The following is a 13,851-nucleotide window of genomic DNA, read 5'->3' on the forward strand; positions in this document are numbered from 1 at the left end:
ATGCGGATATGCATCATCAATATTAATATTAATCTCGAGGTAATTTTTCATTTTGTGAAAAGTATATATAATTTGAAAAACTGGTAAATTCGAAAAATTAACGACGGAGCCAGGAATCGAACCTGGTATCTAGCGATGCTTTACCGGAGCCTTACTCCACTAGACCACCTAGCCGCCCTGACTCTGATGTCGTTAATTCCTCTCATTACCAGTAAGTTCAAATTTGTTTTCTTGTGCTGTGATAGTATATGTGAATATAGAAAGTGTTCTTCCTCTTCGAGCACAATTGTAAGAGTGTCTGTAAGTGTGTTTACATTTTGGTAACTTACTCTTCTTGGTGCGAAGCTCGTAAGACAGTCAATGACCGTCTGATATTAAATTGCGGATCGTATATTATTGAAATGCGGATATGCATCATCAATATTAATATTAATCTCGAGGTAATTTTTCATTTTGTGAAAAGTATATATAATTTGAAAAACTGGTAAATTCGAAAAATTAACGACGGAGCCAGGAATCGAACCTGGTATCTAGCGATGCTTTACCGGAGCCTTACTCCACTAGACCACCTAGCCGCCCTGACTCTGATGTCGTTAATTCCTCTCATTACCAGTAAGTTCAAATTTGTTTTCTTGTGCTGTGATAGTATATGTGAATATAGAAAGTGTTCTTCCTCTTCGAGCACAATTGTAAGAGTGTCTGTAAGTGTGTTTACATTTTGGTAACTTACTCTTCTTGGTGCGAAGCTCGTAAGACAGTCAATGACCGTCTGATATTAAATTGCGGATCGTATATTATTGAAATGCGGATATGCATCATCAATATTAATATTAATCTCGAGGTAATTTTTCATTTTGTGAAAAGTATATATAATTTGAAAAACTGGTAAATTCGAAAAATTAACGACGGAGCCAGGAATCGAACCTGGTATCTAGCGATGCTTTACCGGAGCCTTACTCCACTAGACCACCTAGCCGCCCTGACTCTGATGTCGTTAATTCCTCTCATTACCAGTAAGTTCAAATTTGTTTTCTTGTGCTGTGATAGTATATGTGAATATAGAAAGTGTTCTTCCTCTTCGAGCACAATTGTAAGAGTGTCTGTAAGTGTGTTTACATTTTGGTAACTTACTCTTCTTGGTGCGAAGCTCGTAAGACAGTCAATGACCGTCTGATATTAAATTGCGGATCGTATATTATTGAAATGCGGATATGCATCATCAATATTAATATTAATCTCGAGGTAATTTTTCATTTTGTGAAAAGTATATATAATTTGAAAAACTGGTAAATTCGAAAAATTAACGACGGAGCCAGGAATCGAACCTGGTATCTAGCGATGCTTTACCGGAGCCTTACTCCACTAGACCACCTAGCCGCCCTGACTCTGATGTCGTTAATTCCTCTCATTACCAGTAAGTTCAAATTTTTATTATTAGGAAATGGAGCATCGGATGCAATGGAAAAAAAGAAGAAGGAAAAAGCCAGTACTTCTTGGAAAAAGCAATATCGTTCTAGGTATTTTTATACCCTACGGTTAAAAATGTCGACGACGCTAGCGCCGTTACCGCACCTCCGGGTCAGCGGTCTGTTTAAGAAGCTTTTCCTAACCAGTTGCACAGGCCTTCTTTCGCCGTGTGTGTTCACCGTGCAGAGTGGGTCACACGGACAGCTCGTGCCGAGGTTATCGGCGGTGGTGTGAAACCGAATGATTTGGTTTGGATTTTGAGATGGAAAATTAAAGCTAGATTATTATTCATATAGAAAATATGTGTGTTTTGTGACAGTATATTAACGTACGGCTGAATAAAGCTATAGAAAAGTATTTTATAATCATGTGTGATCATGTCTGGGAGCCTCTAGCCGAGGTTTACATCGCTGAGCAAAATCAGTTTTCTGACCCTGATGCTTACATCTATTGTTTGTGCAGCCGAGTCTTCATAAAGTAAATAAATAAAAATCAGCCAATATCTATTAACGACAATGTGACGAGTCCGGATTATAGCACCTAGATTATATTATTTTCATTTTTCTCTACTGATCTGTACGTGCTATGTGCATTATAGAAAAAAAAAACGAGTATATATTCTCTCACCATTATTGATTGGCACATTGACAGCTGACCTAACCTAACCTCACCCCTGAACCTAACTCCCCTAAATTAGCCTAACCTCACCTTACCTTACCTCATGTTATTTTTCATTGCAATCATTAAATTGAGCATGACTTGTATTGTTAATTTTTTGAGAAGGAATCCGGAGCATTTTACGGTATTCACCACGGAAGATGCTAGCGAAGATGAAGATGTCGAGGGGGATCGTGTTGGCGAAATGTTGGACAACCAGAAACGAAACTTGGCCGATAGTCAATCGATAGGCAAACATGACGTAAGCATACAATATTATCTTTTGTATCTCATATCACATTGTTGAGTCGTAATTGACTTTTACGATCCATATCTTTTGTTCGTAATGACGTTTCTTATTGCACCGTTATCAGCAAGTAACTTTCGTCACTTCCAGTCAGCTTTCGCTTCATAAAAGTTACATGAATGACTGGTTTTGTTACGATCGTAAGTCTGCTCTGAGCAGATCTACAGTTTCGTTCCAGTTATGTATAATGTAATTCTTATATTGATCCTTCAATGATATTAATGGGATTATTCTGCACATGAAAAAGGTGTGACAGTATTTTTTTAAACACAAGTCCTAAAATTATTCACATAATATTAAACAACTGTAATGTAAGAGATTTTGGTAACAAGACCAGCTTTGTTTTTATAAAATTTTGAAGATAAATACGACGAATACCTTGTATAAGAATCATGAGTGAGGAAATAAATTTAGCAATTTTACTATATGTGATTACCATAGAACGTAAAGGATATTCAGAACAATCTGACCAATTTTAGAATTGTTATTTTGATTAAAACCATTGATGTTGGCCTGATAAATTTCTGCTCAGCCAATGATCATGTTTGACATTGATATATCTTATATCGTTGAAGTAGGTATAAAAAAAAAATTTTTTTTACATTCCCCTAGAAGAAATACAATCAATTTTAAGTTTTGTTATTCTGTAATTGATCAAGAATTTCTTGAAAAAACTACTGAAGTTCTATATATTCAATCAGGATGAGAAATGATTACGTAATCATAAAATACCCAAATTTCAATAAATAATCTATAGTCAAGCAAATATGTTATTCGCAACACGCAAACACCAACTTGGAATCATGACCAGAGTAAAAAATATAAATAATTTTTTGTTAAATAGGAAGAACCGTTGAGTTGTTATTGCAGTGCTTCGCACACGGACAATAATTACTCAACAGACGAACATGATTCTGTTCGCGACTCGTCTCACCGACCACCGGCATCGTCTTTCCCCCAGAAGTTTGGTTTGCATCAGTCTGATTCGGGCGCGGATTTATCGGAATATCACGATTATCACGAAGCTAAAAGTATTCAAAACCTATTCGCAAATTATGGTAAAACCTTCAGCAGCGGAGATGCGGACGACATCAAAGAGGATGAGAATGCATACGAGAGAATGGAGCACAAGAGTAGAATCTTCAGAATGCACAGGGAAAGTGATGATGAAAACATGAGTTTGGGGGCTTTGCAATCTGATATGCACAATGGGTGCCAAGTTTCATCATCAAATACCAATCTCTACTGCCATTCAGAGATAAAGGATAGCCAATCGTTAAAAATGGAGGATGGGTCCGATCTCGATAAATGTCAGACCGCTAGACTGAGCAATGATTGTCCAATATCAAAAACGGATTTTAGCTCCGATCCACAAAGCAAGTGTTCCAAAATAATCAATTCAAGCAGTCAAGCGGCTGCCTTAACTGTGATAAAACGTGATAGCTCAAATTATAGACGCGAAGTAGAGGCATTGTGGGGAAGATTCTGGGCGGAAAATGGGGAGCAGATAATTTGGGCATCTTGGATAGAGAAATATGCTGATTACATAAATCCGGATTACATGCAGCAAAACCAGCTGCCGATAAAGGGCAATTGCGCCAATGGACAGAAGCAAAAAACCGCCTCAGAAGCCTTCCCAGAGCAAAATACGTGTTTTCCAAATCAGGCTCACAAAAATTGTGAAATAAACCGTTCCAACTTTGAAGGAATATTCAGTAAAACCATAAACGACCCAAGCATAATGGATGTCAAATGTGTAGCAGATGATAGCACCAATTTTCCATTTCAAGATACAAACAAAATAAGCATAAACCACAACGAAGCCGATGAGAACAGAAAGAAACTGATAAACCGCGAGTTATCTCCTGACATAGAAGAAGGCTGGAATCCTCTAAGTCCGTTCAGCATGGAGGAAAGTTACAACCAACCCTCTAACATGGAAGACGAACGACTGATAACGACGTCTCGATGCAGTTCCATCAGCGAATCAATCGCCAACACAAATGCAACGACGGACTCGATGACCGACGTGACTAAAATGACCATAACCAGCTCCAGCTGTGATTCAAATTCCATTCAATCTTCCAGCTTGTTCAGTTCAACTACCAGCTCGATAGAAAGTAACATCACAAGCGGTAGCTCAGAAATTGAAAACGAGCCCGGAATGGAAGATGCCGATAGGTATTGGCAGCAGTTGTGGAAGGAGCATTTTCAGGAACAGTACTGGCAGCAGTGCAAACTGTTCGTCGAAAGGTACGACCAGCAATTGGCGTTGCACATCGAGATCAATGTTCACCCGGAGGGAAATGATCGATCTGTAGACACAACCAATGTCGGTAAACGTTACGCAAATACCAGCGTAATCGAAGATTTGGGAAACGAAAGAGAAGAGAAGCAGAACTGTGACGCGCAAAGACAGGAGGAATTCATTCAGGCCAAAGAATCAAAGGATATTAATGAGAAGTTGTATCCAAATGCGATAGAGAATAAAGTAAATTCCAGAAAGAAGAAAATGATCATGGAATCCGTTGGAACGCTTATGCAAAATTTAACCATGCATTGCGATGAGACTCAACCTGCCAATGATGGCGACGCACAGGATAATTCTACAACCAAAGGCAGTGATCACAGTCAGAGTACACTGGTCAATAGTGATGTTTCTTCAACTACGCTTCAGAGTACGCCACCTGCCGACATTCTGAGAGGTTTGTCAAGCGCGAGCGATGGAGACCGGCCAAATGACGAAAAACCAACGACGTTAAAAAGATGGTGCGTCCAAATATCATCAACAAGTAGATAATTATGTGGAAGAGGTGAAGCAAGAACGATTTTTTTCATTTTAGCATTCTCTGCTAATGTTTCAGTCACGAAGCCGATAACGACGAATACAGCGAGGGCTTAGAGACGGTTAAAAAAGCCTTCTCCCTGATGGGCTACACGTTCAATAACGATCAACGACAGACAAAATTACAGGGTGAAGTTGTGTACAGGAAGCGCAACATTAGATTACAGAACAGACAGCTCAAAATTAAATTCAATAGATCTAGGCCAGTCAACAAGCACACATATTTTGATGACAATGGGGAGGAGGTTACAAATACTTTGGACAAGGTAAGTTCATTCTTTGCAAAGCAATTGGTACGTGCTGAATGATTTTCTTATTCTTTTTTTTCATTTTTTATTATTACAAACAGCTGATTCTCAATGATATTTTGCAGACATCGCAAAATTTGGCATACCTTCCAACAAAGACCACCGCAGAACCGGTCTTGAAGACAAATGACAGAGGGTCTTACACAACGCTGTTTACCTCAAGTTCGGACGAAGAGTGCGATCAAAAGTTTGCATCGAAATTGCCTGTTAAACGTCTCCTGTTTAATAAACCAAGCACAAGCTCTATCGATTCAAAAATCGATATAGACGACCAAATTGTAGGCACAATCGACCAAAACACCATGCAAAGTTGTGAGAAAATTTTGCCCAATAGTGAAACAGTCGAATATGCGGAACTTGTCAAGGAATATGATGTCAATAATTTGGCGAATGCTGGTGAAATTCAACAATCAAATCACGAGGGCTATGATTCAATCAAAGAGACTGATAATGTTGAAGATGATGCACCAACTAAAGATTACAACGAAGACAAAAATCTGAGTAAGAATGTTTCCATGGATGTGGACGCCAAATTTCAGGACGATGTTTTTGAGGGGAAATTTACCGACGACGATATTGCTAAAAGGATACAAAAAAAGAAAAAACGAAAGCAGAACAAACGTAACATTTGTCTTCCTCCCGAAGTTGCCGGTGACAGAACATTGATGAAGTATTGGGTTAAACGATATCGTTTGTTCACCAAATTTGATCAGGGTATCAAACTGGATAGTGGTGAGTAATTTTCTGAAGCAAAAAACTGCGGTTGTATTAGCAATTAATTTGAACATTTCCGTTTGTTGCAGAAAGCTGGTTTTCCGTCACGCCGGAAAAAATCGCTCAACATATAGCCGAAAGATGCAGGTGTGACACGATCATAGATGCTTTCTGCGGAGCAGGCGGAAATGCTATCCAATTTGCCTTAACTTGTGAAAGAGGTACGGAGACACTCGGTGTTCGATACTTTTATCAAAATTAACAACTGCCGATATGGGATATGCAAAGCTGATTTTAAGTATATTTCAGTAATCGCGATAGACATCGATCCAATGAAGATACAGCTTGCTCGTCACAACGCGAAAATTTACGGCGTCGAGAAAAGAATAGAGTTTATCGTTGGTGATTATTTGCAACTTGCTCCAAAGCTGTTTGCCGACGTCGTGTTTCTTAGTCCTCCATGGGGGGGTCCGAAATATTCAATGGATGCAACATTCGACATTGAAAAAATATTGGCACCACTTGGCGGAACAGCATTGTACAATACATCAAAAAGCATAACTGAGCATGTAGCTTATTTTTTGCCTAAGAATGTTGACACCATGCAGGTAAGAATCGTTCAATAAATCACCCGTCAATTGTCAGTCAGTTTCTTATGCGGTGTGTTTCGTCTTGCCAGCTTGCAATGTTAGCCGGTCCAGGAGGCGCCGTAGAAATGGAACAAAATTTTCTTGACAAACAGCTGATAGCCTTAACTGCTTACTACGGTGAATTGATTAAGGAATAAAAGAAAATGTGATAACACCGGATTTGTGTATCAGGAGACACTATTTAAAACAATTATCTATTGTTTTAAGTATCGTCAAAACGCCTTCATGTGGTTTGTAAAAAGTATTCTCTACCCATATCTTGAAAAACTTTAATATGTGATTTCGGTCGAAGGAAGAATGATTATATCTGCAACTTTAATTCGTATCGCTTTACATAGTAAGTACGTTACGTTTGAGTCACGAATTGCTCTCCAACTTTTATAATAGAATTCAGCACAAAATAATCAATTTGACATAGGATCGTCGTCTTCTACCTGAATAATGTAGCAGTTCTGATTGCTAAGTGTGAGATTCACAGATTTATTCCAAGGAAAATTGCTTCCTTCTGAAATTCGAGACTCATTTTTTTAATTCCGTTTTAACAACTTGATTTTTTATCCTCAGTTTAGGAAGAGCCGAGAATCGAGGAGATTAAGCACAAAGATTCCGAACAATCCTTAATACCTTTCCTTTTTTTACGAATTGAGTTACCTCTGAAACTGACAGTATATTTGATCGCGTTAGGGGTTCTTTTTTATATTAAATATTTGGATCAACGATTGGATTTGTTTTATATTATGGCTAATTACAATATGTCTTCAAATTAAATTTGAAGTTGGTTAAAATTTTTTAAGAGTGAAAAGTATAGGGAAATTAAGTGTGATGGAAATATTGCCGAAAAAGTGACCAAAATATAGATTAACTTCACTTCATTTTGTATCACCAAGAATCTGAACTGAACCAATGTTTCGCTTTAAATATTTTCTATTATGCTGCCATTACAAACGGATCGGTGTTTTTTATTTGTATCTACATTACAAAAATTTTTTTCTCACTCAAATATAAGTTGTCTAATTGTGAGATGAGTTACTGAAGATTAGTGATCAATTTAAACGATTAACCTTATCGAAGTTTTAGTTACAGATTTTTACGAAAATTGAATGCTACCGTTTACTATCTATAATGTGCGCATACAGTATTTAATTCGCATAATAAGTGATATTACGTTGACGCAATCACGAATTTCAGTTACACATTGAAAGAAAATATTTCCAATTTGAATGCGGCACAAAGAGAAACTACCGAGTTTAAGAAAATTCACTCGATAAACACTCATATTTTATGCATTTAAGACTAATATAATCTAGTTCTATTGTATTATACGTATTGTTTGCACTGTCAGGTTATTTAAAAACAAGAATAAGAAAAAAAAAAAAACAGTACTAGAAAAAACTAAATGTAACGAAAAATATGAAAGAAAAAGATACGAATGTGCCTACTATTTTGGTTTGTATCATATTGACTCTTCTTTACATATTGTTCTATTCAAATAAAGCTGAATTTTCATTTTCAGATCAAATTGTAACTATGCAGTTGTAATTGTATATCAATAATCCGCCTCTCCCTGATATAACTATTGTATAACGATGTACAGAATAAATGTACATACATTCAAACTTCTCAAAAGATAGCCCGCTTTCATCAACCTCTGGAACGTATCCGGATTTTGTGATAAAATTTCCGCGTATACATATGAACGCAACTTACTCTCTTGAGTCACACATGGACACCATTTTCATATGTTTTCATTACGAATCGGTAAAAAAAATTCCGAATGATTAATTAAGTAGACGAATATTATTGGTATATACCTTTAATAAAAATATGTCCACAGAAAATAAGTCTGCAAGTCGATGTGTCAATACATTTTTAGATAGCTAAAATTGAATGTGAATCGACATTAACGAGCGTGTATCAAATTGAATTATAAAATAAATGAATTTGAATTCATGAAATGTCAAAAACTAACGTATCGTTCAAAGTCCAAGTTGTTCGCATACCCAAAGAGAAAAACGTATCACGTATAAATTCGAGGAAATCTACACTAATTATATTTTTTAAGAGGAATGACCATTACCCTTTTTATCCATGATCTGCCCCGCATTTATCGCCAACATTACTTCCCCCCTGCGGTTACAAATATAATTGTGATTAGTAAGGAATTATTATTATTATTCCGTAATATAGCACGCGACTATGCATCGGTGAGTGCGACCAGTTGTAACGGACGATACGTGAGATATATTTGTAAAAGTATCCTTGAAAGCGCGAGAAAAACGGCGGGAAATGCGTTTTAAATACTTTGAGAACCCCTGAGACATCGGAGCTAATCTTCCAATAGCAGCATTGCCGTTCATCACTTGTTTCAATGGTTCTCAAACCATCTCGGACGTATGCCGATACCAACAATTTATACCGCGGGCGTTTCTTAAACGTGATTTTCTTATTTATAGAATGTATTACGGAAGGCAACTTTAGCGTAACCTTAAATAAATCGGAATTCGTTGGCACGTTTTACCACTGCTTGTGAATGCAACTGCTTGTCAGGGCGACCAGCTGTCAAAATGTTTGAGGTTACATTTATGACGGTTGGTCGCCCTGGCAAACAGTTGCCCTCGGATTGCAGCGCGTGCGCATTAACTTTTTGCAGACGACGAATCATGCAGTCGTTAGGAATTCACTCGCTATAACAATTAGGGTACGCCTTTCGGGTCAGTTTATATAATTTTTTTACGATTTCCACACCCTTTCAGACCTCTGCCACAAGTGCGAATGGAATGGTCGTAGGGATTGAATTCAGGTAAGTTCCTGGTAATAAAGTGCAGCTTCGATCGTTAATTGTCATACCACCGGTAGTAAAAGATATACAGCAGTAAATGAGAAAAAGGAGAGGAAACAGGATTGACATCACACACTTATCTCATTTCGCGCCTTACGTTATCGTACTCGTGAATTAATTGTGAGTACACAAATACGAATCTGAAATTAAAACTGATATGTGCACAAATGTGCAGAATGTAAAAGAAATTAAAATGTGCTCTACTATAGAGCAAATATTTGAAAGTTTACGCAATAAAAGTACCTATTACAAAACACCAAGTCTTCCAAAGTTTGCTTTTTCTTTACTAACACTGATTGATAATTTTTACTTCAATTATAAGTTTTGTTAGAGTATCGCAATGTTGCAAAGTGGAAATAATTCACGTTTCTCGAGTCAACAGATGAGGTAAATAACCGAATCACTTCAACAAATCTAAGTTGGCACTGTACTGAATATACAAATAAAAAAGAGTTGTACTCAGATTATTATTACAATCATCCTCTCCACAAAAAACACCGAGCGGTTTATCTTTTTTCCTTATAAAATTTCAACGTTCGTTAATCGCTGCGAAGATTGATCCCTGACATTGCTCGAGACGTTAATTAAAATTCTAGAAATTAGTCGATCTGATTCGATTCATTCGCAGTTCTAGTAAATCCAACGAAACCAGAATATGATAGAAATCAGTTACAACCGTAAACAGATATATGTACATACAAATACTCAATAGCGATGTGAATCCGTCGAGTATGTTTCACTGACTGATTCCGCGGGTTTCTAGATTATTCTAGAGTCCGTCTTTCATCTGACGGTGGCGTCGTCTATCGGAAAATCAGTGAACCAGAAAGAGCGCAAAATGTTTAACGGGTTGCGTGTAGTTGGGAGCACATTTCTGTGGCTTTAATTTCGGGCATTTTCCTTGCTGTCGCAAAATATACTGGACATAGCGTTTCGGGAATTTTTAATTTTCGCAGGATTCTTTGGATTCAAATATTTCGCTTTACTTGATTCATTTATTTCTATATTTTTTCTTTTGTCGAACAAATACTTATATATGTTGCACTTAAAACGCAGTGATTATGGGCCCGTCAACTTCTCCATTCAACTCTTAGGGTGTGAAAAATTTATACTTACTTACACAGCATTGTGGGTAGTGTTAAAATTTAAATCATCACGCTGTATTAGCTCGCTTTTATTTTGCATTTGATAACAATTATATAGATATATATAGATAATTTAATAATCATACAGCAACTACTTTTACGAACAGAATAATTGAAGTTACTGCAGAAGCGTTGCAGCGCCACAATTCCGATGCTGCATAAAGAGAGTGAAAGTTGGAAAGGAAAAGAAGAGAGCACAATTTATTTTTCCAATATACATTAACCTATCATGGTGCGATCGCGATAAAAATCGGCATGTCTCAATTTCGCATTATTCGCACATCGCTTGTCTGTAGGTATTTCTCTGTTTACATGAGATCCTCCCGCTTTTCTCCAATCTGAAACAGAATTGCCCCGTTCACACTACTGAGAAAAAAAGGATCAGCACCTTTTTGTGGTGACAAAAAAAAAAAAAAATGTTCCCACCTTTGAGACGTCTTTTGCAGTAACGCGAGAATGAGGTTCTGCTGGTTCTGAGGCTTAACGAGTCCGAAGGGACTGTCCCGCTTTCCGAAACCGATTGCAGTAGACAAATACTCGGGCTTGAAGCCACGGATTTCTCTCGGCTTGGTACGATGCTTGACGTAATGATTGTAGCTGCGCGAGCATCTTGTACCTTCTGTGAATAGCAGCCCCACCGTTGCTATAATTATTACAACATCGGAGCGCATTTTCCCCTGAAATTGTAATAGAGAAAAACGAAAAACAAAAAAAAAAACAAAAAAAAAACGTAAAGGTAAAAAATTGCGTTAATGTAATTCGTTTGCGATGCCTGTCCTGAATTTTGATTTATTTTTTACCGTATACACTAATTCGCCAAAACAACGACCTTTATTTTGCCCGTGAAATTCAGTTGGTTGTTGTACGCTTAATTTTGGTACTGTAGAATTTATCGCAATCGGTATTTCCCTAAAGATAAATCGATCGCTTCCTCGATAAATTTTACTCGTGTTATTACATTTCACATTTTTTCTTTGTACTCACTTCAGCAGATGATTATATATGCTCTCAATTGCCAATCATTATGTCTATTAAAATAGAAAATTAGACGTGCGTAAAATTTTACTTATGCCTAGAATCTATATAACGGAATAATCGGATTATAGAAGCTGCGAAAAATGATAAATGGATAAATTTCGTATGCAAAATCGTCTGATTGCAAAATTATTGACGTTTTAGGAAGATTAATTATTCTATATCTTTTGTACGGTAAAAAATGAGGAAAAGTCACAACCGTTAAACTTACACTGTACTCTAAATGAAATCATGAATTCATACGTTTACAGATTAACAGCAAAATAAAAAGTATTTGCACAATTTATCTTGAATGATTTTTTTTCCAGTTTCAATCCAAATCGCAAATGTCAAAACTACGAATTATCGTTTTATCCTTGATAATTTGACGAAAAATTCATTAGACCGTCCAAGGTTTCACGCTTTTGACGGATGTCATTGGAAAATACAGATTTTTCAATACCAATTTAAGATGTATGTAAAATGAAATCAGGATTGCGGTGGTGATTTGAGTTTGGAACATATATGCGAGTAGTACATACTTACCTATGTACATACTCACCAAAGTAGGTCGTGAATTTTAACGTGCAATTACTCAGTTCGTCGTTAAGATGCATGCAAATACGATCCATTTGAAAATCATATCTTTCCCTTTAACTGCTCGTCATTTCGTCCCAGAATTGTCAACGATTTCTTTACGGCACTGATCGAGCTTAGATTTAAAACGAAGAGAAAAAAATATTACGGCCAATCATTCCACAATACGTTGTCAAATATTTTAACTAAACCTATAAATTCAAATTCCCGATTACGTTTAGCGAGCAAAAATAGCTATCGGTTCATTACTTGTTTCTATTGCAACGAATTTTGCTCTCGGATTTTCAAAAATACCAAAGTGAATTGCAAAAACTGTATACCAAAGACGGAATAAAAAAAGAAGATGTATACTTTTAATATTTGAAAAATCTCGAAACGATCGTTTCCTGCAGCTACTCACCGGGCTGATTGGCCTCTAAAAAATGAGTTCAAATCTTTCTTCAAATGTGTATAAATTTTCAGCTCGGGAGATACTGGTAAATTTGTTTTTTTGTTTTTTTGTTTTTAGCACTATGCGCCGCTAGAACTTTAAATATCTTCCCGATATTACGGACCGTAAATTTAAAACTTGTCGTTCAACGAATGCGGCGATGTCAGGATCCGATCCACAAGTGGGTTCTACCACGAATTGGGTCCTGTTTTTGTACCATCGGGCCGCTACCGGCGGTGCCGCCGGTGCCGGCGTCGATCGCCGTTTGCCGCCGATGCGTACGTCGCACTACTGCAGCGTTCTATTCCTCTTACCAAATCACACGAGGAGCCGAGGGACTCGAGTATCGATTTTTAGTAAGAGTGTGAAGAGAAATTTAAAAATTTTCAACAAATTCGATCGTGTTTTTTTCCCCCATTCATTTGCGACAATCGTGAGTTAAAATACCGTCGAAGCATTGTGGATTTCTTTCCCCACTGTGACCCAAAAATTCTGCGGATAATTCTTTGTACACATATATACGTTGAATTTTTATTGAACACATTTTTATTACGTTTCGATTGGTGAAAATTCCTTGATTTTTTAATTCAATAAAAGCCTCTCTCACATATAATGCATTCAAATTTTTTCTTTCTATTTCGATATTTTTTTAAAAATATTCCGAATTATTTTTTAATTCCTAGGCAATTCCTTACTCGTATTCTGCGGCAAAATTTTCTTTCGTATTTCTTCGAATTATGTTTATCCGCATACTTGTATCTGAAGACAGAATCAGATTTTTCACAAATCATATTCATACTCAGACATACACTTTGTATTTAGCTACCGAAATTTTGATAATCATTTTATCCAAAAAACTTAATCATTGCTTGTTTATT

The 13,851-nt window shown here is 36.8% G+C and overlaps 1 protein-coding gene and 1 long non-coding RNA gene across 5 annotated transcripts; one reads left to right on the plus strand and one right to left on the minus strand.

Annotated features, from left to right (window-relative positions):
• The first annotated feature begins 1,624 nt into the window (after positions 1–1,624).
• Positions 1,625–8,473, plus strand: LOC124300657 (trimethylguanosine synthase). 3 transcript variants are annotated; one of them, XM_046754954.1, is made up of 8 exons: positions 1,626–1,944; positions 2,248–2,386; positions 3,276–5,200; positions 5,296–5,542; positions 5,650–6,316; positions 6,388–6,519; positions 6,608–6,906; positions 6,978–8,473. In XM_046754954.1, the coding sequence occupies exons 1-8, from the start codon at positions 1,835–1,837 to the stop codon at positions 7,083–7,085; spliced, it is 3,627 nt and encodes a 1,208-aa protein (XP_046610910.1). In that variant the 5' UTR covers positions 1,626–1,834; the 3' UTR covers positions 7,086–8,473. The 3 variants fall into 3 exon arrangements, with proteins under 3 accessions (XP_046610912.1, XP_046610910.1, XP_046610911.1); XM_046754955.1 differs by having other exon boundaries at positions 2,251–2,386; XM_046754956.1 differs by lacking the exon at positions 6,978–8,473 and having other exon boundaries at positions 1,625–1,944; positions 6,598–6,844.
• Positions 8,474–11,615: 3,142 nt separating this feature from the next.
• LOC124300670 (uncharacterized) lies at positions 11,616–13,317 on the minus strand. Of its 2 annotated transcripts, none has more exons than XR_006907279.1 (3): positions 12,944–13,317; positions 12,509–12,658; positions 11,616–11,960 (listed from the first exon to the last, which is right to left on the minus strand). It is a non-coding gene; the product is annotated as an uncharacterized LOC124300670 (long non-coding RNA). The 2 variants fall into 2 exon arrangements; XR_006907278.1 differs by having other exon boundaries at positions 11,618–11,960; positions 12,493–12,658; positions 12,944–13,315.
• Positions 13,318–13,851: the final 534 nt, after the last annotated feature.

Source organism: Neodiprion virginianus, chromosome 3 (genome assembly GCF_021901495.1).
Source record: "Neodiprion virginianus isolate iyNeoVirg1 chromosome 3, iyNeoVirg1.1, whole genome shotgun sequence".
Taxonomy (NCBI): Eukaryota; Metazoa; Arthropoda; class Insecta; order Hymenoptera; family Diprionidae; genus Neodiprion; species Neodiprion virginianus.